General features: G+C 39.0%; 2 protein-coding genes across 2 annotated transcripts; both read right to left on the bottom strand.

Annotated features, from left to right (window-relative positions):
• Nucleotides 1-2,919: 2,919 nt before the first annotated feature.
• On the bottom strand, nucleotides 2,920-3,264 carry LOC145981157 (uncharacterized). The gene has a single exon (XM_083114285.1). The coding sequence runs from the start codon at nucleotides 3,262-3,264 to the stop codon at nucleotides 2,920-2,922; it is 345 nt and encodes a 114-aa protein (XP_082970411.1).
• A 2,029-nt stretch (nucleotides 3,265-5,293) lies between these two features.
• LOC145981158 (protein CFDP2-like) lies at nucleotides 5,294-5,704 on the bottom strand. Its single transcript, XM_083114287.1, has one exon. It carries the CDS (start codon nucleotides 5,702-5,704, stop codon nucleotides 5,294-5,296), a length of 411 nt encoding a protein of 136 aa, XP_082970413.1.
• Between the last annotated feature and the right edge of the window lie 17,630 nt (nucleotides 5,705-23,334).

Here is a 23,334-nt window from a genome sequence, read left to right on the forward strand (position 1 = left end):
GTGGAAATCATGGCAGCCATATTGGATATCACACAATATTTTCAAATGGAAAGGGGTATGTATGACACATCAATTTAGGCTAGAATCATCCCACAAATGACAATCCAAACTCATTTTGAACCTATCGCCATTCATGGAAGAGATAGGGTGTGCTACTTTTGACTGCAAAAAAATGAGATTTGTCTGAAAGAGATGTGAGGATGGAGGACATTCACATATTGCAAGTGGGTATTGGTGCGGAAACTGCATTGAATGGGGGTGTGGCCATCATGGCAGCCATCTTGGATTCCGCCATATGGGATATCACACAATATTTTGAAATGGAAAGGGGTATGTATGACACATCAATTTATGCTAGAATCGTCCCAGAAATGACAATCCGAACTCATTTTGGATCTATCGCCATTCGTGGAAGAGATAGGGTGTACTACGTTAGACTGCAAAAAATGAGATTTGTCTGAAAGAATTGTTTACTGTATTCTTGTGAGTAACTGTACACTGCAAATTACAGAGAGCATGAACAAGAAAACATGACATTGACTTACAGAATGCCTCAAAGCAAGTGCTCACACTGCTTCCCGTCGACTGTCTGACAATACTATGTCAACCGATCGTAAAAACTGCAAAGTGCACGTTGTAGCATATCCCGAGAAAGTCCTCTTCTTTCGTCCACACTGTGATTCTGTAGATCATTCAGGGAGTGTGGTTTGGTGTGATACACTTTGTCCTTCATGTGCCCCCATAGGAAGTAATCCAGGGGTGATAGATCGGGAGATCTTGCAGACCATTCAATCATACGTCGTCTTCCAATCCATCGTTGTGGAAAGGTTTTATGTAAGTATTGTCGAACACCCCGTCCATAGTGTGGCGGCGCTCCATCCTGTTGGAACTAAACACCATTAAAGTCCCGTGTCGACACTTGGATGGCAGGGACAATTTACTCACGAAGCATTGTCAAATACTTCTCACCTGTCAGATTACCGTCAATGAAGAAAGGGCCAAGAATGATGCCTCTTATCATTCCTACCCAAACATTCAGTTTCTGTGGATACTGGGTATGATGTACTATCATCCAATGCGGGTTTTCATTGCTCCAATAGTGGCAGTTTAACATAAATGTCGCTTCATCAGAGAATGCAATGTCAATGAGGTGAATACTATCGTTATCGATATTTCTCATCATTATTTCGCAAAATTTTTTACGGCGATCAAAGTCATCTTTTGTCAGTTCGTTCCTAAACTCACTTTGTAGGGTTTAAACTTACTGCGCACTTAAATTCGTTGCACTGAACTCTGGGAAATGTCCACCATGCTGGCAACGCTGGTTGTCCATGTATGCGGATTTTCCACAGAAGATTGTAACACATCCAAAGAAACTGCCTGGTCGCTACATGACTTCGACCTTCCTGATCGCACACGGTCTTTAACAATTTCACTTGCTGCAAAACGTCGAATGGTTCTTTCGACGGTTGACTTCGAATTTGGGTTACATTCAGGGAATCTAGCATTAAATAACTGTCGCACCTCGGTATACGATCGCTTGCGATCTCCGTAGCCATGCATCATTAATAACGTAATACGTTCTCGTTCACTGAGCTCCATTTTGACCACTGACACGGACACAAATCTATGTGTTATTTCAGTATCACACAAATTGAATTTTGATGTGAGAGGTTATACGCCACAAACTTTGTTAGTAGAATTTTTCCTAACATTTAAACATTTTCCTCGAGTAAGGTGGGTAAGAGTTATATGATAAGGCCATGGGCGTCACCAGAAATGTTGCTGTAGAAGGGTTGCCAGGTCATTGATAAAACTTGATTAATAGAAATAATTTTTACAATAATGACAATTATAAACTAATGTTTTTATTATTAGAGTATTATTATTAATGTTGTTATTATTATTGTTTATATCCTTGGGGATGAGTGAATATCCAGCACAAGTCGTTTTCCGTTAGCTTTACATTTCATCCAGTAAGAGTACTGAAATGCATAGTTATTCCATTTTGTTATTAACGTTTACATTCCTAGTTCAAGAAAATGTTGAATGCTATAAAGTCTTTTCTACTTTTTGTATCACATAAAACTCTAATCATGGAAACGGTCAAACCATTTATTCTTTGGATTGGTTTGTACAACGTGAGCAAGGTAACCTGGTTCCTGTTTTTTGTTTTTTAACGTAATATCTGTACTTGGTTATAAAAATAACAAGATTTCTGTTGTTTTGTATCTAGAAATGAACGATGCCACTTTCAAGGTGGGTCTACGGACCTCTTCGACCTTCCCCCCCGTCTGACGCCAATGGATAAGAACCGTGTATTTAAATGTATTTATGTAATTATTTAAATATAATTAAGAATTGAACACAGTAGTTCCAAATATCATTTGGTGTATCGAGTAAAAGGAGTTTCCCGTAGGATAAAACAATAAAACTGAATTAAACTTAACTCCATGGTGTGTCAGCCTTTCAGGGCGAAAGCTTTCCAAGAGGCTTGCATTGGATGACCATGAATCAGCGCATCGAGTCCCACCACCGCTTTTTCTTTTTCTTCAAAGACCTGATTCTACTATTATTGCTTTCGGTAGCCTCTCAACGGTCCTCATGATGTTGAGTCAAACCAGTAGCCTAGCAGCCACCCGTGCATCCCCCGGGATTATATTTGTGATGAAAATGAGAGTCTTATTGGCTCCAGCAGAGGTTTAGACGCTACTTGTCAAGTACGAAATGCCGAATTAACTTATTTGCCCACACATGGCCCATCAATTGCGAAAGATCCCTGAGATCATACTGTTATACTTCTTCTTCTTATGGCGCTAGAGTCCACGGCCTCCTCTGTGATTTGTCTCCATCCATCTCTACCTTTTTACCACAAACTTTCCAATTTCTATACTGGAGCTTCCGAGCATCCTTATCCAGTCATATTAATTTAGGCCTTCGTCGCTTCCTCTGTCCACCTGGGCTATCCAACATCACTCTCTTTGCAGGATCACTATCACTCACGCGCATCACATGACCTCCCCATCTTAATCTTGCCGCCTTTATTACACCAGTAACTGATAAGTCATGGAGCTCCTTATTAAATCGCTTGCTCCATTTTCCATTCTCACATACTGGTCCCAATATTCTTCGCAATATCTTTCTTTCAAAGGTCTCTACCAGCTCTTCATCTTTCCTTGAACTGGTCCAAGTTTCCGCAGCATAGGCCAATACAGGTCTTTTCAGTGTCTTGTAAAGTGTTAACTTAATTGTTGTGGACAACATTGTGCTCTTAAAATGTCTCTGTAGTCCATAATAGGCCCTATTCGCAGCTATAGATCGTGTCTTTACTTTCTCCTGTGAATCATTCTCATATGTCACAACAGAACCCAGGTAGATAAAGAAATCCACTTAATTAGCCATTGTTATGGTCGGTGATGGATTACATCCGTGTGCTTTACCTGCTGCCATGTACTTAGTCTTCCCTTCATTCACCACCAATCCCATCTTCTTTCATTCCCTTTCTATGGCTAGAAATGCTTCTTCTACTGCATGTACAGATCTTCCTACTATGTCCACATCATCCGCATATGCTAGTATCTGGATTGACTTATAACATATGGTACATCTAATTTGCACTCGAGCTTCCCATATAACCAGGCAATGTTAAACAACAAACAGGACAGCACATCGTCTTGTCTTAGTCCATTTTCTATTTCAGCATGTTCTGAGAGTTGACCTCCTACCCTTATCTTACTCTTAGAACCCTCCATAGTTATCCTCACCGTTCTTAGTAATCCTATTGGAATTCCAAGATCTTCCATTGCCAGATATATTTGGGCCCTGTCTATACGATCGTATGCAGATTTAAAATCAATAAATAGATGGTGCGTTCCTATCCCAAACTCCAGAGTTTTCTCCAGTATTTGCCTTAAGGTGACTATCTGGTTAATTGTAGATTTTCCTGGCCTGAACCCACGTTGATATGGTCCAATGCACTTTTCTACATATGGTAGAAGTCTTTTATATATAATTCTTGGAAATACTCCATAGGCAACGTAAAAATGTAATTCCATGATAGTTTGCATACTCCATCATGTCCCCTTTATTGTGGATAGGTGCTATGATACCCGTCCTCCATTCACTTCGTATCTGTCCCTTTTCCCAGATTATGTTTATTAATTCATTGAAGCCTCTAATGACACTCTCGCCTCCATGCTTAAGCAGCTCTGCTTGCAAGTTATCTATCCCAGGTGTTTTACTACTTTTTAATATCTTGACTGCCTTTATACTTCATCTAACGTTGGACTATCTATGCCCTCTTCTCCTTTCTCTTCTTCATTTAATCCTTCTTCCAGCATACCTGCTACATCTGCACTGCCATTCAATACATCATTAAAATGCCTTCTCCACCTTTCTAAAATTTCATTACTGTCACTAATTATATCGCCTGTTTCATTTCTACAGACTGTTGTCCTTGGCTTAAAAACATATTTTGTATTATTTACCAGCTTATACATCTTTTCTTATATTCTTCTGCTCATGCAGGCTTTCCAACTGCTTCGTCCATCCCTTCTTTTTCTTCCTATACTTCATTATTTTATTTGGTTACATTTTGACATTCCTCATCGAACCACGTTTCTTTCTTTACTGGCTTTTGTGTTTCAAGTATTTCCTTTGCTACATTACTGATCCTCAGCTTATATCTACCAACCTCTCATCTACATTTTCCACTTCTGCCGGTTTCGTCCCGATGAATCCCTCTTGTAATTTTCTTCTGTACCTCTCAACCACCGTTGGATTTCTTAACTGCGTGGCATTAAATTTCTCCAGGCTAGTCGCTTTCATTTTTCGACTGTTAGATATTCTTGATCTAATTCTTACCAGAAGCAAATGAGGACTAAAAGTGGTAAACGTTGTAAGTTTCAAAAGCGAAACTGTTGGGAAATTGCATCTTTCTGCACATCAGCCCGTAAGGACGTGCACATTAGTGACCTCTTTACACGCCCTTTGAACTACTTAGAGAGCTATCAGCCACATTTCACGTTTACCACATTATAAAGCATGGCACATTTCACAGTTTAACGTGGAAAACGGTATTGAATTATTGTGGCACTTACAGCGTTTACCAATTTTAGTCTTCAAATAATGATCGGAATCAATATATTAGCCCCTCTATACGATCTAATATCAATGATATCTGATCTATTTCTACAATTTATCAGCATGTGGTCAATTTGATTGTAAGTTTTTCCATCCGGGGCTCTCCATGTTATTTTATGAATATTCTTATGCTGGAACAGAGTTGTTGTTATTACTTGATTATTAGCCTCACAACATTGTTATTTGTTACTTTATGCATACTTTGTTTACCAGTTGTTGGTTGATACACGTCTTCAATGCCTATCTGGGCATTAAAGTTTCCAATTACTACTTTTATGTCATTTTTTGGGCAATCATCAAATGCTTTCTCTAACGCATCATAAAAATTGTCTTTTACATCATCTGTGGATACTTCCGTGGGTGCATGTGCATTGATTATACTGTAATTAAAGAACTCTCCTTTAACACTTAATGTCGATAATCTTGAACTTATAGCTTTAAATCCTGTCACTAGATGTTTTAGTTGTTTATATATTGTAAACCCAGTTCCTAGCATATGCAGCATTTCATCACAGCTATAGAAGACAGATGCTTCTCTCTTTTCCAAAACTCCTTTTCCCATCCAACGTAATTCTACTGTTATACCCCACATGTAAATTTATTTGTTTTTTTGTTTTGAGTTGGTGTTTTAAGCGCACTTTATGCACAGTAAGGCTAATCGGGACTGAACCTACAGTTTAAAGTGTGATCCGAACCACTATGAGCCTCCACCTTGTAAATTTATGTCAGAGTGTCAATTGTCTGAACTCAAGAGGAAGATTCAGTTTGTCAACCAATCGGTCTCTCATTACCACACAATAAACACTCAATCTTGGTGATTCATAAGCTTCATGGGTCTACACCGACCATCTAGAAATCCACTTCAACCTGCTGCACTGAAGCTGACTTCCTTGGCAGAGTGGTTAACACAACGCGCTACGACGCCAGAGTTACAATCCCGGCCTAATTGATGAATGGACACTCACAAACATCCAAACACAGGCCGAGATTCGATCCCAGGACCCCTGGTGTCATGGCGCGATTTGATAACCACTCCGCCACAGGGGCCTGCTACGTTAGAATATTTAAATACATGTTATGTATTCATGGTGGTTGCGGTAAACGCAGTTTAAAATTACTTACGTGAAGTAACATGTTATGTAATCACAAAATTAAGTTTTACAAACAAAACTGGTGTAAAATTAAAATAAACTTTAATTTTTCTACAATTTCCAGTAGAAAATTAGATTGTGGAAGACCAAAATGCCAGAAAGAATATCGGCCAGTATCGGTAAATAAATTCCAACCAATACTTTCCTATACTGATGTATCAGTATCATTATCAGCTCTGCCATAGCATAAATTATATAAGAAATGGTTCCTTATGTGAATATTTAAACTATTTCTTTCTGCAACAGAAAATATCCAGACAGAACTACTAAACTATTATAAATAACAATAAGTGAAAGCCAAGAAATCTGAGAGTAATCATAAACACAAAATATTAAAAGAATTTAGAATTTAAAAGTTTATCCAAACTAAGAACTGAACGTAACAGGGAAGTGGTAGAAGATGGAAGAGGAATGCTAAGTGAGATAGTGCAACGAGTGGGGAGGTATTTGCGTGAAGTGAGGGAACGACGAGGAAATGCGATAGCGGACAGTAATAAGAACGAAGAAACCACAGAAAGTGACCGTAGCTTGTATTATGTGAACTGTGGAACGAGCATTGTGCAATATATATGCGTTTTGTGTTTTCTTTTGTTTTATCATATTCATACATGTGCAAAATGAATAACCAAGGTGAATCATCACGTAGTGCGTACAGCCAACGGCTCGCACAAAGAAATTCAAATAAATTCAATTCAATCCCGGCCTGGACGTATGTGTTCTTTGAGAGTTGATTGATTGATTGAATTCGAAATTGTGGGTGCGTCAGCACTTAGGCTATCTTGCACCCGTCACACTACACGGGGTCCAGCCCCTTACCCGGGTTAAAAGCTGAGGCTGTAAAGGGCACTCAGCACACAAAAGACAACATATACACAGCCCTACAGATGATTATGCTGGGCATAGGTCCAGACGCCAGAACCCCGCTAGTCTGCAGTGCAGGGTGTACTACGTATAAGTGAGGCTGACATTTGGATGTATTGCGTGGAAGGGTCTCCCCTTACTCCCCTGTTTTTGCTTTGTGAGTGTCCATTAACACTCCGAGTACCAACTGGGTCTCTGAGACCCATAACTGAATTCATATGTCTATACTTTGGCAAGGAATTTTGCAGGGGCTATGAGGTCATGTAACTTTGTTGCAGTTTCGGTGAAGATTAAATGTTGAGATTATCTTCGTGTTTGATTTTGCCAGTAAACGTCTACAGAATATAATAGCAATTGGTACCAACTGGGTCTTTGAGACCCAACTGATATTTTCCATTTGAATATGTAGATTGCGCTGGGGGAAACTATTTTGCTCTTTGTCGTACTAACAATGTTTCTTGTTGTATAACATTTTTGCTTTCAATTAGGTTCCTGTCTTATTTGTAGTGGGCGGTCTTAAACTTGGTGCATGCCTTCTCTTTTTGATCGTGCAAGTGGTTTGCGAATAATAACAAATAATAGTATGGCCTGCGCACAAATTGTGTCATACTGAGAATCACTTACACAGAAACGTTTATTTCTTCATTCAGTTTTCTAAATTATGGCCAGCGTCAGCAAGGTGGCTCAACCACTATGTGAAAGCAATATACCAGACTTACTTAAAAAAGACTTGATAAATTCTTATGAAGATGACAATGAAAGTGAATATGTCTCTTCCATGGATGAGAAAGAAGAGCATGCTCTTATCCCTTACGATTCTTCTTCCGAAGATGAGGGCAGAGACATTGATGACACTAGTTTCAACCAATCCACCTCTAGCCTTGCTACCTATCTATCAAAAAATGGCGAAGATGTTTGGTTGGCAGAACCTTATTCAGGTCCTTCCGGCAGAACCAGCAGATGCGATGTTATCAAGAACCCACCAGGACAGAGCCCATTTTCCAACAGAGAATGCGATAGTGAAAGTTCCTCTTTCTTGCTGTTCTTCCGACGCCAACTGCTGGAGGAAATATGCAAGCGGACTAACCAAGAAGGATTGATTGAAACTAGTGTCATCAATGACTCTGCCCTCATCTTCGGAAGAAGAATCGGAAGGGATAGCAGCATCCTCTTCATTCTCATCCGTGGAAGGGTCAAGAAACATTGTTAGTACGACAAATAGCAAAATAGTTTCAGGGCAACGAGCACCATTTCCCCAGCGCCATCTACATATTCAAATGGAAAATATCAGTGAGTCTCAAAGACCCAGTTGGTGCCAGTTGCTATTATATTCCGTAGAAGTCTACTGGCTAACTCATGCACGAAATTTTCGCCAGCGTTAGCAAGATGGCTCGACCACTATGTGAAAGCCATATAACAGACTTACTTGAAGAAGACTTTCCAAATTCTGATGAAGATGATAAATTGCCTACTGTGCAGTAGTTCTTGTACCAGTGTAATAAAACCAGAAACACATAAAATTAAAATTGTAATAAAACTAAAGAATAATGTTATAAAACTGAATATAGTGTAATAAAACATATGAATAAGTATGTAGCAAAATTGAAAAAACAAAATAACTAATGATAATGTAATAAAACAGAATAGAACTGTAATTGCAACAAAACATAATAAAGTGCCATAAATGAATAAATCAAAACATAATCACATAAAAAAATTCTTAAATCAAAATATGTTTGTTATACTTCTCCCAGGTAAATTTCAGAATTGTTAATACTGGGTGTGAGAGACCCAGATGGTACGTACCAGATGCTATATTTTTTCTGCGGTACTCCTAGGGTTAATCAATGTCATAATATTATCACTCATCTTCATGTTCGCGATTAGCCAGAGGTGGCAGAAAAGCGAAGTAAAATAAACAAAACCCATCAATAAATCAACTGCAGCATTGAAAATGTAAGTTTATATGAATAGTCACTATTAGTATTAGTAGGCAAATGTGAGTGACTTTCTGTTGAATCTTGCACTGAGGCAGCCAAGGGAATGGGTTTTCACATGGAGCCCTCGCCCCCCCCCCCCCCACTCTCCTTCAAACTCCAAAAAATAAGTGTTTACTATCCTTTAAATAATTCTCTGAAGCAGTGCTTTTTGAATGTATGTATACATGTAACTTTTTTTATGTATGGAGCAACAATTACATAAGAGGTGAGGACATTTCAAAAATATCTAACTATTGTATGCATGTTCACTCCTTTGGCATCATCAGTGCGTATATATTTTATGCTATTCTCGATATTTTTTTCACTAAGCCTAAGGGATCAGGGAGACAAAACTGCGCTACGACACTGGTCAATTCCGAAATTTTGGAGCTCTCATCGGGAATCAAACCGAGGGTTGCCCGCACCAAAGGCTAGAGCGAGTATATAACCCATTCGGCTACTGCCGAAATCCAATAGTAATACCACCCATTATAAGTAGTCCAGTCTCGATAATTCGAGTTTGGATCCAGTGTTCCTCATTACCCGTCTCTCCCCTCAAAAAAATCGTGTTTTCTTCTGAGAAGTAAATACTGGGATAAATGGGTTTGTGGAAGGAAAACACGAGCAACGTTCTGAAGCAAACCAGATGAAACTTGGTCATTTGTTTAAAGTATACGTTCAATATTGTTTATTTATTTGTTTCCTAACGTCACTGTACTTTTTATTTTAATGCTTTTCTTTCACTTCTTCAAATTCTTCCTAGATTCTTTCGTACCATGCATTTTTTTAAAAAATAATCGAAATAGTCTCGGGTTCAGTCAACGTGAAACTATCGGGACTCTACTATGTTGGATGTAGTTGAAATAATAGTTACTTATTTCTGAATTATTATTATTGTTACACGTCAATTTTGTATAAAAAATAACCCCCATGCAAGAACTCTGGTAATCCGCATGCCCGTACCTAGTTCCACTGGCATGATATTGTTTTCACGCTTAGAAAACTATCCAGCCAAGTGTACTTTCCATCACTTCTCATCCTTACTTCCTCGTTACTTTCAACTGATAATCCCTACCTCCTTCTTTACCCTTGAAACTGATAATCACACAACACCAAAAAATTCAACATAATTACAGTAGTCATGATAATCAAACAAGTTTATTTATTTAAAATCTTATTTATAAAGGTTCAGTCTCGGAAGCCAGTGCCTGCCGTGGACTCCAAAGTACATATATAATATAGTTGAGAACAGGGGTTGGCGGTATAGGGGTACAGTGCTCCCCTAAATCAGCAGATCCAAGTCCTACTTCTTGTACACCCAACGGCGAAAGAAACAGTAGGTGAATTGTCCACCATCATTTTCATTCAATATGACAATGAATTGAAGTAAAGACGTCAATAAGCAGAGAACTATGCTTTCTTCGAACACACACAGTTTCATTCCTTAAAGCAACACAGGATGTAAAATAAAAGAGTAATGAAAAAAGCGGTGGACAATTTGCTTACCATTATCTTTGCCGTTGACTGTACCACCTAAAATATTTTGAATTTGACAGATGTAAGGTGCTGCTATTAAAAGAATCTACTTTCTAATAGTTCAACACAAAAAGTTTATATTGTTTACAAATATTATTTAATTTCCAAAAGGATTCAAACCACTGTAAACCTATTCTACTACATTGTGGTAATACTAGTTGCTTCACTTCATCTGTGCTCTTGGAAATCTTGTTAAGGAGATGAAAATTGTTTAAAATGGGTGTGAATGGAATAAAGTTTACTTTCAGGAAATCACGCTGCAGTGGATGGGGGGGGGGGGTATACTCTTTATAAAGGAGTAGTAGATTGATAAGATACAAATCCTTTTCAGAAACGTATACGACTGACCTTCTTTCCTTTCAAATTTTTCAAATAGACTTTTCCTAAACTAAATACTTCTGCAATTGTTACAAAAGAAAGTTACACCCCACGAAATTGTATAAACTATTACTCTTCATATTCCATCAATATGAGAGCCACAGCGGTATTGTTGGTGGGGCGCCTGGCTTTGAAACCCGGGCTCGATTCACGGGGTGGATGATTTAAAATCGGAATTTTCCTGGCCTTGTACTCGTACGAAGTGGCTCTGAGGTCACCCAGTGGGGCAAATCAGTGGGTACTAAGGTCAACCCTGTGGGGTAAAGTCGAATGGAGCATGGTGCTGATCATATCACCTCCAAAATGTCCGCGATCGATAACACTGATCGGCATGAAAATCCTCCCACGAGGATGAAAGGGTGTACCTTATAGATTTCGAGTCGCTGATTACGAATATCGCATTGAAAAAGTTCCAGCACGTAAGGTTTTTTTTAGGGGGCATTTTCCATAAAAAAATACCGAAAAATTGTATTTTTTAATGAAATTGTATTTTTTATGCTTGGAATGCACAATTGTGTATTTTTACCTCAATCCAAGAATTGTTACTATATCCTAGGAACATTCTTTCCCCTGCCCCCACAACCCCCCCCCCGAAATAGAAAAAAATTCCAAATACACCCCACCCACTCCAAAAAAAAAAACAGTGAATTCTGCCACAACACACATTTTTTTTAGAATTCCAGATAAATGTCAAAACAAAAATGTGAATAATATTGCATTTTAACATTACTGCTGGAAGAAATATTTTCACGATGTCCCATGAGCCATAAGTGACTGGCTCTAAAATGAATGGTATCTTACAGTTTTTAACTATGTGTGACAGGCTTATTTGTGTACATTGGAGTTCAACGTTTTATTTTCGTTACACTCTTCCTACACTGTCACCTCTGCTTCCTTCAAGGTAAAAGGATTCGTAATCAACTTGTGGTCATTCGTTGGCACCCCCTTGTCTAGACGACAAACAGGATGTGACTGGAAAAAGGTGCCAAGACATCCACCTCGTTGTCCCATGAAGCAGATATTTTACTTCCGAGGTGATCGTGGTGTAAGAGAGTGTACTCTGTGTCTGTTTATGTCGTTAAGGAAAAATATTTCTGCGTGAAATATTGACATTTGTGTTAAACCAACATGCCACGAACTTGCAAAAACTCGGTAGATTCATTCTGCTACATATGTGGGGAAGTGGTCTTCAAGGGGCAAAGTAGGGCATTGTCACCGTTCCTAAAGACAGCGTACCACCTGTACTTTTGGTGTAAAGTCGGCGACCAGGATCGCGATTGGGCTCCCAAACAAAGTTGTAACTCGTGTGCGCGTACTCTAAAAGGATGGTTAAAAGGTACACATAAATCGATATCATTCGCCGTACCTATGGTTTGGCGCGAGCCCCGGGATCATGTTGCAGACTGTTACTTCTGCCTGACCAATATTACAGGTTTCTGAAAAGGCACGAAGCATAAAATACAGTATCCTGACTTGGATTCCGCGAGGAGACCTCTCCCACATGATGTTGTTCTGCCTGTACCCGTACCACCAGACTCATACACACTGAGCAGTGTTTCATCCGACGAAGAACCTGCGACTTGTCAGGATGTTGCACAATCTTGGAGTACGCATTCAGATCCCAATTACGCCCCAGTGTCTGACACTAAGGAACCACATGTGATAAGTCAGGAAGAACTGAATGATCTGATCAGAGACTTAAACCTTCCGAAGACCAAGGCCCTGTTGCTTGCATCACGACTTCAACAATGGAATCTACTTGACCGAGATGTGAATATATCGATGTACAGAAAAAGAGAGGTGAGCCTAGTTCCTAATTTTACAAAGGATGGTGATTTGGTGTATTGCAGTGACATTCCGTCGCTTATGGAACAACTGAAATTTGACTACATCACTGAAGAATATAGACTGTTCGTAGATTCGTCGCGGACTAGCCTGAAGGCAGAGTTACTACACAATTGCAATCAATATCCTGCCTACCCTGTTGCTCATGCTGTGCATATGAAAGAAACATACGACAACATGCGGAGCCTACTACAGAAATTAAATTACGAACAGTTTAAGTGGTGTGTATGTGATGACCATAAGGTTATTGCCATCCCCACCGGTTTACAAGGAGGTTACACCAAACACTGCTGTTTCTTGTGTCATTGGGACAGTCGAGCCAAAGAGCAGTATACCATCACAAAATGGCCACCAAGGACCAACTGGTCCCAGGAGAGATGAACGTGGCTAATGAACCTCTTGTGGATCCGGAGAAAGTATTCTTACCACCTCTCCATATAAAATTAGGTCTAATGAAGGTATTTGTCAAGCCCCTGAAGCGGGATGGTGAAGCATTTACTCATATCAGAAAACTGTTCCCAATACTTAGCGCGGCCAAGGTAAAAAAAGGTGTTTATACAGGGTCTCAAATCAGAGACGTTTTGAAGGATCCTACATTTCTTTCTAAGCTGAGCGATGTGGAACTTGAGGCTTGGGAGGCCTTTCGAGACGTGTGCAGTAATTTTCTCGGGAATCATAAGTCACCTAATTACAAAGACATTGTGGGCAGGCTAATTACTTCATTTCGTACCATGGGATGTAATATGTCCCTCATTTCCTGCATTGTCACTTGGACCTCTTCCCTCAACAGTACAGCTTGGGGGAGGTCTCCGATGAACACGGTGAAAGGTTTCATCAACAAATAGCTACCATGGAGAGGCGCTACAGTGGGAAATGGAGTGTGAATATGTTGGCCGACTTCTGTTGTAATGCGACACGCGAGACACCCTGTACAAATTACAAGAGGAGCAGGAACACCAATTGACATGCAAATGTTGAACTTTTACTCTTTATGTAGTTGTATCTGCTTGTTTTATATTGAAATTCTGATGATATCATTCAATTTTATATGGGGGGAGAATAGCACCTTTGCGTGGTAATTGAAACCCGTCCCCAACCCCTCCCTCAAAACTGGTACGTCTTGGAGAAAAACGGGTTGCGAATTCGAACTCGGGAGCTCGAAATCTATAAGAATCACCTAATTTGGTTCATGGGAGCGACAAAAAGTTTAATTTTGCCGAACAGTGTAATATGTGGGGCCCTACCCCCACATCTCCTAAATGTGTCTTCCTGGCACGGTGCTACTGTATGCACACATGGAACTTACCGGTATTCCATCAATGTAAGCAGATTTTATATTTTCCCCATTTTATGCACACACAATTACGACTTGTTCGAGACTTTCATTTTTCCGTCCCATTAAAATTCAAAATAACCCAATAATGAGGTCTACAGCCTTATATGTTTCGGAAATGTTATAAATAAATAATTCTAAAAAATAAAGCAATACAGATCATACAATACTTATCCAACCTTTCCATTTAAAAACTGGAAATGCAGGAGTGTTGTTCTACAAAAAGGGAATTTTCCATGCCCCCATATATATTGTGTAGGGAGGTTGAATTTTGTACCTCCAATTAGAAACGTTCGTGCGCCACTGTGGTTGAGAAAGTATAGTGCAGTCTCCGAAGCAAAGAAACCGAGCTTTCTTGAAACAAGTGTATTGGAGTTTAACCAGTGGCAAAATCTTGAAACCAGCCGAAACCAGAATGAAAATGCCCTTTACTGCGGGAGGGGGTGGGCGAGGGAGGAAGACACAGCAGAATGGAAGTCCGGTAGGAAGGATATACAATTCCATACGTGCCAGATGTTTTGGTTCGGGCAGCATATTCTGACTCAAATAGTAATCTCTGCTCCCTCCTGAGGTACGGGCAATTAGCGAGTCGTAAATAGATTATTTGGTCGTAAAACATGGAGGGTCGGTTAGCCAAGGACGCAAATCCGTCATTTCTCAGAGATTTCCTTAGGTCCTGCCTCCTCGAGTTTGTTGGCAAACTTAATGGATGTTCATGTTTGTAATTAATTTGAAACATAGAGAAAAAAAAACTGAAAACTAAGAAAATAGAGAAAGGAATAGCTGGGAAACTTCCGCTTAGGGGCTTTCCTTCCCTAAAAAATAAATGCACTTTTTTCGATTTGGCGTCGGACTACCACATAGGCAGTGGCATGCCAAAGGGGGGGGGGATCAGTATTCTTAAAAACATGAACGTCAAAGTAGGAAAAGCTGGAAGATGAGAGCTGACTACCAGGAAAAGTGTACCTAACCCCTCCCTTTCGAAAATCCTGGTCACGCCACTGCACATTTATTCCCAGGGTGGGTGACACCCAAATGTCAATTTCACTGGACTGCATTATGCAGACTACCGAGGCTCTGGCGTTTGAATCCATGGTCATTAAATTCATCTCTGGGACTTATAATGTGTGCTGTCCGTATGCATTTGTGATTGTCCCTTCATCTATCTTATCAATCGTCCCCATCTTCGCAATTAGCCAAAAGTGGCAAAAACGCGAAGTGAAATAAATCAAACATTAACCTTGCACAAAACCGACTCTGGGGTTCATCCAACCTCTGTTAATGCATTTGATCTATGTTTAATAAAACTTTCACTGATACTCAGTGTATACAGTAATTTAATCAACAACTTGTATGTTTTCCTTATTTTAACTATAAAGGAATAAAGGGTCTAAAAAAACAATACTTGATTGTTTGACCATTTTTTAAAAATAAAATAATATTTCTGTTGTTTTAACACCTGTGAAAGGGTAGTTCAAAACAGGCTTTCTTTTTCTAAAACTTGGCTTTGATTAAAAATGGAGGCCATATTTGTTTCATAATGCCGCATGATTGTCGTTTGCAGACAGTTGCGATAATTATGCTAACTCACCTAAGAAAGCTGATGTAAAAATCATTGTTTTCAGTACATTTCAATCTAAATTTTATGTTTTGCACGTTTTTCACCATCTCTAATGCAAACGACTGGAATTTAGGGCCAAAACTGATATTCAATTTTGACCAAAAATAAGTTTAGGATTGAGATCACCGCCAGGGAAATTCATCCTTTAGAAGACGATCTCAATATTATTTTTCTCGTAAATACCTTTCTTAGTTTTTAACTTTATGCATTAATCAATATATACCCTGTAATTGAATGCCAGTTAATAAGTTATGGTATGACTATGTCTAGGGTTGTTGACAAATCTAAAATAACGTTTCAGTACTTGTCAACCACTGCATCTAATGAAGTCTTGTTGTCTCCTGAGGCCAACATCATTAAATTAATTTCTTTAGTGTTGATTTTCATTGACTTTCTGAAGACCTCTTTAAAATAATTTAAATTTGTTACGCAAACTAATGACAAATTTTAGAATCCCTCACTTCACCGGTTGAGAAACACTGGATTATTCAGTTGCTTTGTTTTGAAGTATTCCTGGTTCCTTCATATGTTGGTGTATTGAACTTTTTAGCACAAAATGCAAAAATGCTCGTGCCTGCACCACTGGAGAAAACAAGCAATGTATAACTATGGAAAAGAGCATAAGAGGTAACCGTGAAAAAGGACCTCTATCAACAGTGTCTGCTTCTGCAATCTCCCCTACAGCAGTTTCAATTGTAATGGCTTTAACGTACATCAATACATATTCATACATGTGAGTTGAGTGGAGTTATGAGCTGATGAGGATGGAATAGTTAAATGCAGGCTCGTAGCCAGGATTCTATTTCGAGGGGGCTCATCCCTTATCAGCAGAAAAGTTTGTAGACGGGGCAGGCCATTAATAGAACTTGATTAGTATAAAGAATGATGACAATAATAATAATTATTACCACTGTTATAATTATCATTTTACAATTATAACTATTATATATTATTACAAATATACCAATTTTAATCCAAATGCATTATTATTAATATTATTATTATTATATAAATGGAAGAACTTTGCTACTCGATCCACCGTATGAGTGACATAATTTTTCTTACATTTTGTACAGTTTGTGTACTGAAATTCATAGATATTGTATTTTGTTATTAATTTTTACACATTCCGTTCAAATAAAGACTTTAAAAGTTAGGGGCAAATTTAGCTGGTTCCTCTATTATACACTATTTTTTTCGCTCTAATGTTTAATCTTGCTAAGGAAGTGAAATTAATTACCACTATTCACTATTTAAATTATATATTATTAGGATTTTGGGGGGGGGGTCTTCAGCTCCCTTAGCGCTCCCCCTGGCTACGTGTCTGGTTATATGGTGAATGTGAATGTTTCCTGCAGTGGAATACGTTTGGTGGACTCTCACCGAAATAGTCCTTTGCATCTGTTGATTTCCGTTGTGGAAATAAATATTCTATGCTCTCTTTATACATATGCCCATGCTCTGTTCCACCCCATACCTCTCATAGGTCACCACACCACTAGGCATGGGTGGCATTCTATGCATTTTTTCTGTATTGATTATTGTTATAAATTCCCATAAAATCAATGTCCTGCTCCTTCCAATTAAAGCAAGACATTTTCTCACTTGTCTCACTGTAACCATATTAAACTACGGGAGCATACTCAACTATGATTGTAAGGCTGGAGAAATATTCTCTCCACCCAAAAATTTCCACTTCAAGAGCTGACTAAAATGTATCATAGTAACTTACCTATGTCATTATTAAAAAAAAAAAAAACTTTTTACGCAGGTCGACAGTAATTGGGTACATGTAAGCATCCCTGGGGATAAAATACTTCCAGAGCATGGTACCGATCACATCACCTCAACAAAAGGCCGATGTGTGATAGTTCGAAGTTTCACACACCTTTTGTGCCTTCATTACACGTTGCAATGTGCAGGGGTAGCTTTTTACACATCGAGAACAGAAACATCACCGATATCGATAATATTGATATTGGCCAATCTAATAATATCGATTCTCAGATATCATGGCCTTATGAAAGAAAATGTTGAGTTGATTAATGCCGGGATCACACGAGGCTAGATTCCGAGCTGGATTTTTCAGTTGGACTTGGACTAAATCCGTGGTACTGACTCATCTACTAGTTCTCGCCTCACACGATATTTGTTACTGTACTTGTCGGCATGCGTTTGTTCTCACAAGGCATTGCAAAGAGCAGACAATCTAAGAAGATGGACGGGGTATTTGATGAACATTGTACGAGTAACTGCTGTTATTAAAAATTAAAAGAATTAAATTAAAGTATTTTTTGTGGACCAGAAATTGTTTCGAAAGAAAGTATGGTAATCAAAATGTACGTATCAAGCTTTTTAATGAACTCCAGTAATATTAATGCATGACATTTGCAGCATTCATTCATAAAAATATGTATTTTGTTCAACTAAAAATGTCAAACATATCATTATCGGCTGTTACATTTGTCGTGTACAAATCTCATCACTTTGGATAAATTCCTAAATGTTAATGAACCCGAATGCACATTATCTCTGTCATGTTCTTCCATCGAGCAGCGAACAAAAACAAATATCACTCGGAAGCCACACACAAGAAATTTTAGCTTTCCAAATTCACATATTATCTTCATGTGTCCAAACTTCTTTCTCATTGATTGAATTGTTGCTTCAGTCTGCTTTATGCACACAAAGGCTAATTGCGATCTTGACCTAGAGTTTAAGTGGTATCCGAACCAATATGTGATTCCAAGGGGTATCGAACCCAAGACCCATTGATTACAAGGTGACGACGCTACCACTGCTCAATCAGGGAAGCCGATATTACGTTCTTGTTTTCACGTAAACAATAATACCGAGGCTGCGATTTCATCAATTTTGTTCTTTAGCCGGTTAATATTGATGGATCCCATATATTTTCGGCGTTTTCAGTAATTTCGGAATATTGTTAGAATTATGGAATTATCGAATTCCATGCATGGAATTGTCCATAATTATCTGATAAACTGTAGGTCCAGTACCGATTAGCCTGTCAGTGCATAAAGTGAGCTTAAAGGAAGAATGCAATCAATCAGTCTTACATGACATACGTTACATGCCTCGTACATACAATAGTAAATTACAGCAATGGTCAATGACACCTGTTTCGCAGAAATATGTCAGATTATAACACCATTAAGCCTTGTTTCCATGATCGAAAAACTCAATATGCTGACCAAGGCAGTAATCTATTTTATTATAAAACATAAACTAAACGTAAAGTTTCAACTTTGTAGCAAGGTCTTCTTCAGACACTGCACCAAGTACAAATGTAACAAGGTACAAAAACAGGACGATATATATACACAAATATTATTCCCCTTCTGACTATTAGAAAGTTGTTCTGGAACATTCAAGCAGCAGGCTTTCCCTTGTCAACTGTACTTTCAGCTAAAAGGCTAAACATATATTCCTCTATCTAGAGTGTGGTTGGACTCTTTATCTCACGCTCTCTTTCCTTCATTCTTCTTCCTTCTTTTCTCCTCTTTCTCTCTTGTCCTTTCCACTCTTTCTAACACCTTCTCCCATTCTTTTTTTATCCTCAGTCCCCCATTCCAGTTCATTGTGTCTTCTTCACCTTTCTTCTCTATTTCCTTGGCCTCCTTCCATTTTCTGACTAGAATTCTTCACTAATATTCTCTTCTCCCTTTCTATCTGCTTAACCTAATCCCACTCTATGTCATGTCCTATTTCTCTCGTGTGTTTAAATATCGAATTTCTCTTTCTCCTTTGTCGTACATCATCCCTATGTTCTTTTACCCTGTCTTTCAACCTTTTTGTCGTTTCTTCTATGTACACACTCGCACATTTCACTTCGTAGATAATCCCTTCCTCTTCCATTTCTCTGTTTTCCTTTTTCTTGTCTGCATTCATCGCTATTCTTAAGATGTTTCTCCCTCCCATGCTGTAAGTTTTAGTGCCCGATTTCCTGAGCACTTTGCATATCTTTTCTGTGGTCTTCCCCATATTCCTTATTCCAAACCTCCTCTCCCTCCCTTACTCTTCCTCTCTATGTCTCTCTTCCAATTCTCCCTTGCCTCCTTTATTCCATCTTCTGTTTATGTACAGTCTATCCTACTTCTCATAGCCATTCTTTTCCAGCTGTTTCCATGGGCTATTTATTTTGCCTTCTTTTTCACATTCTTTCGAGCATATTTTCTTGATTCTCTCCTCCATATTCTCTATAAAATTTATTTTTGTCACCTCACCTACATCACTTCTTTTGTGGCAGAATACCCCTGCTGCACACTTCTTCTGATGCCAAGCGGTTTCAATTTCTTGTCCTCTCTTCCTTTTTCATCAATATATCTAGGTAGCTTCACTTGTCTTCTTCTTCTATTTTGACCAGCATTTTCTAGGACTAAGAGGAATTCCACGACGATATTCAGACTACACAGACGCCTATACAACGTGAAATATAATTTAATAATCAAGCAATAGATAATAAAATAAATTCATCTCCAACTCGATTAGACAGGGCAATAATATCCCTTTTTCTTCATCTTGTGTTTCCTTGGCAAATATGTCGAACTGACTTTACGTCCCCTTCCATATGCCAAAACAATCGTCCACATATCTGCAAAACAGAATTATTTTGTCACCTCCTTTTTGTATCACTTTCTTTTCCCATTCACTCATAACCAATTCAGCCAATGCTGGGCTTTATCTAAAACCCATATTCAGTCCTTTACTGGTTAACATTATTTTATCCCCCATTATACTGTAACCGTTATTCCAAATGATTTCCCACGCCTACACTACCCTTTCACTATCCCATTCTCCTATAATTTCTTGTCACATTCTCTTTTTAAAAATGTCCAAAACGTGTCTCCTCCTGATGCTCGGGAACATACTTTTCCCGTCTAAGCTAAACATTGTCCTCTTCATCTCATTTGACGTAAGTCCCCTAATGAGGTCCACAACTTGTTCACTGTTCTTAACTGCTCTGCTTTCTTGCTGTGTTACTACCACTTCAATAACATTCTTTAATTTATTTTCCCTAGTTCCAAAATATTGTTTCTGCAGTCCATTACTGGTATCAACTTTATATCCTCTTTGTGTATCTTAGGAAAGCCTTTCAAACTTTCTGGTCTTCCTGTCTCCTTTATGCACTTCTTGAATCCTCTCCTCCTACAGTCTTGTATGACCCTTTCTCTTATAGTTTGTTCTTCTTCTGTTCCACAAATCTCCTCATATCCGTTCTCTTTTAGGTCTTCATACTTCCTCTCGTACCATTCTCTTTCCATCACCACAATTGCTCCTCCTTTATCTGCCTGCTCTAACACATCACTTCTTGTCTTCATTTTCTTCATCCCTTCCCCTTCTTTTATACTCAAATTATCTACTTTTCCTTGGTTTTCCATTTCGTTCTTCAGTATGGCTGTTGCTCTTTTTCTAAACTTGTCTCTTTCTGGTTCTTCTTTTATATGGAGCACTGTTTCTTCAATGTCATATATAACTTCTTCATAATCTACATTTCTTTCTTTAACCTTGAAACTTCTTCCTAGTTTTAAAAAAGCTTCCTCTTCTTTTGATAGGTCTACATTCCCTATTACCACAACTCTTCTTCTGGTATCCTGTAACGTGCAATTTTCAGTACGTTCATGACTTTCTGTAAACTTGGAAATGAGTGCGGTTCACAACAGGATGACTCAAGGCGCTGTGGATGTTATCTTCGCCTGTCTTCAGTCCACGTGTACTTGCTACCCTACAGTGAAGTTAGGTCAGCAACAACAGGAAAGCTGTGGTTACTGAGAAGGTTTCTAGGAACCAGATACGATCAGCTACTCCACGTGCGGAAAGCCCCACATGTGAGTACACCACATCCAAACGACCGATGACGCGATGCAATGACAGTCAGACCCTCTGTCCATGTCTTCGACCCAGCTATCCAACCAGCCAAGTCCACGCTGTCTTCAGGCACTTACAAGATGGACAACGAACTTCACTTCGAGACTATTAAGTATCGCTAATCGCCCTTTTTTCATTTCAGCTCCCTTCCCTTAATACATAAGTTGTGATATTCTGCATATATCAGCCACATCTGTTATCTATAATAAATCTTGTTATTGTTTATCATTACTTATGCGCCTAATTATGTCTACACCTTACATTTTCTCCTATTTAGTAGTACGTCTCTACCTAGATAATAATGCTCTCTCTTTCAGCTCTAAGCCGAGACGTCTTGAGTTACAAAACCCCTAATGGTACTGCTTGCGCACAGGCCCGACAACCGTTACAGTTGGTGGAGAAGCGTTTTTCTCTGTTTTCCAACGGAGGACCGATCTCAGTACCCTGGGCTAAGAAACCATAGGAGTTTGTTAAGACTTCGAACTCAATTCCGTACTAATCATTTTCTTTCCCTTAAGAACTTCCCCTGTTTTGTCTTTTTAATTTTATGTGAAGTTTTATATTGTATCGTTGTCTGAATTTACGATGGCAAAATTTTATTGGTTCTTGAAGCTGAAAAGCTGCTTGCTTGCTGGGTAATGCTTATGTTGCGGTAGGAAATGCTTATCTTCTTCCTCCCTACTCGCTCTTGGTTTACAGGAAGTGCCCGCTGATAGCGCCACTTCGAGAGCATTGTGTAGCTTGTTATTTCTCTCTAATTGGTTTCCTCCCATTTCCTTCGTTCGAATGTTCCGCGTGATATCCCCCCCCCCCCCCACCTTTCCGGTGGAGTGGCGACGACTGCCAATTCGTGAGAGAACTCCGCCCAATTCAACTTTGATTGTGTTTCTCTTCACAAGCATCATGTGAGGCTGAGTATCCTCCAGCCCCACCCTTCTGGGATGGTGTTTTTTCTTGGGATGGTGTTTTTTCTTTCTTCTTTTTAATGTAAGGTGTTACTCTAAGGTTCTTTCTATTTCCCGAGCTGCCAAGGGAAATGTCTTCCACCAGCTTTCTTCATTTTGAAGGATTCTTATTTTACTTATTACATTGCTACTGAGTTATTTACATATTGTGTTACTCAATCATTTAATCAATCCACCTACTTATTGTACTTACTTAATCAACCACATAATTGTGTCTTATCTTACTTAATGGTATATTAAACGTACAGTTTGTTCGTGACGCCTGCCAATGTTGGCCATTTTGTTTTGGGCGTTACCGTCAATTATCCTCTCCTTTAAGGTTTTTCGTCCCAATAACTCTTCATACTTGGACGGGTTTATTTTTGCCCCTTTCAGGATTAAGATGTACTTTCTCCTTTCCAGTTTTCTGTTGTTTTCTTTCGAGACTACCTTATGGTTGAATAATACCCCGTGTTGTGCGGGCCTTGCCTTTTGTCTGGCCGCTGTGCCAGTGGTGATGATTAAAACTTTCCGATCTCTTTCTCTTAGAATGGGCTCCCCACTTTAGAAACAGCATTGTGTTGATCCTTTTTGATACGACTATGCGAGCCATTTTCTTGTGACCCACGCGGTTAGGGCCCGTAGTGGACGCAGATGG

The sequence above is a fragment of the Lepisma saccharinum genome, chromosome 29 (genome assembly GCF_977018435.1).
Source record: "Lepisma saccharinum chromosome 29, izLepSacc3.1, whole genome shotgun sequence".
Classification (NCBI taxonomy): domain Eukaryota; kingdom Metazoa; phylum Arthropoda; class Insecta; order Zygentoma; family Lepismatidae; genus Lepisma; species Lepisma saccharinum.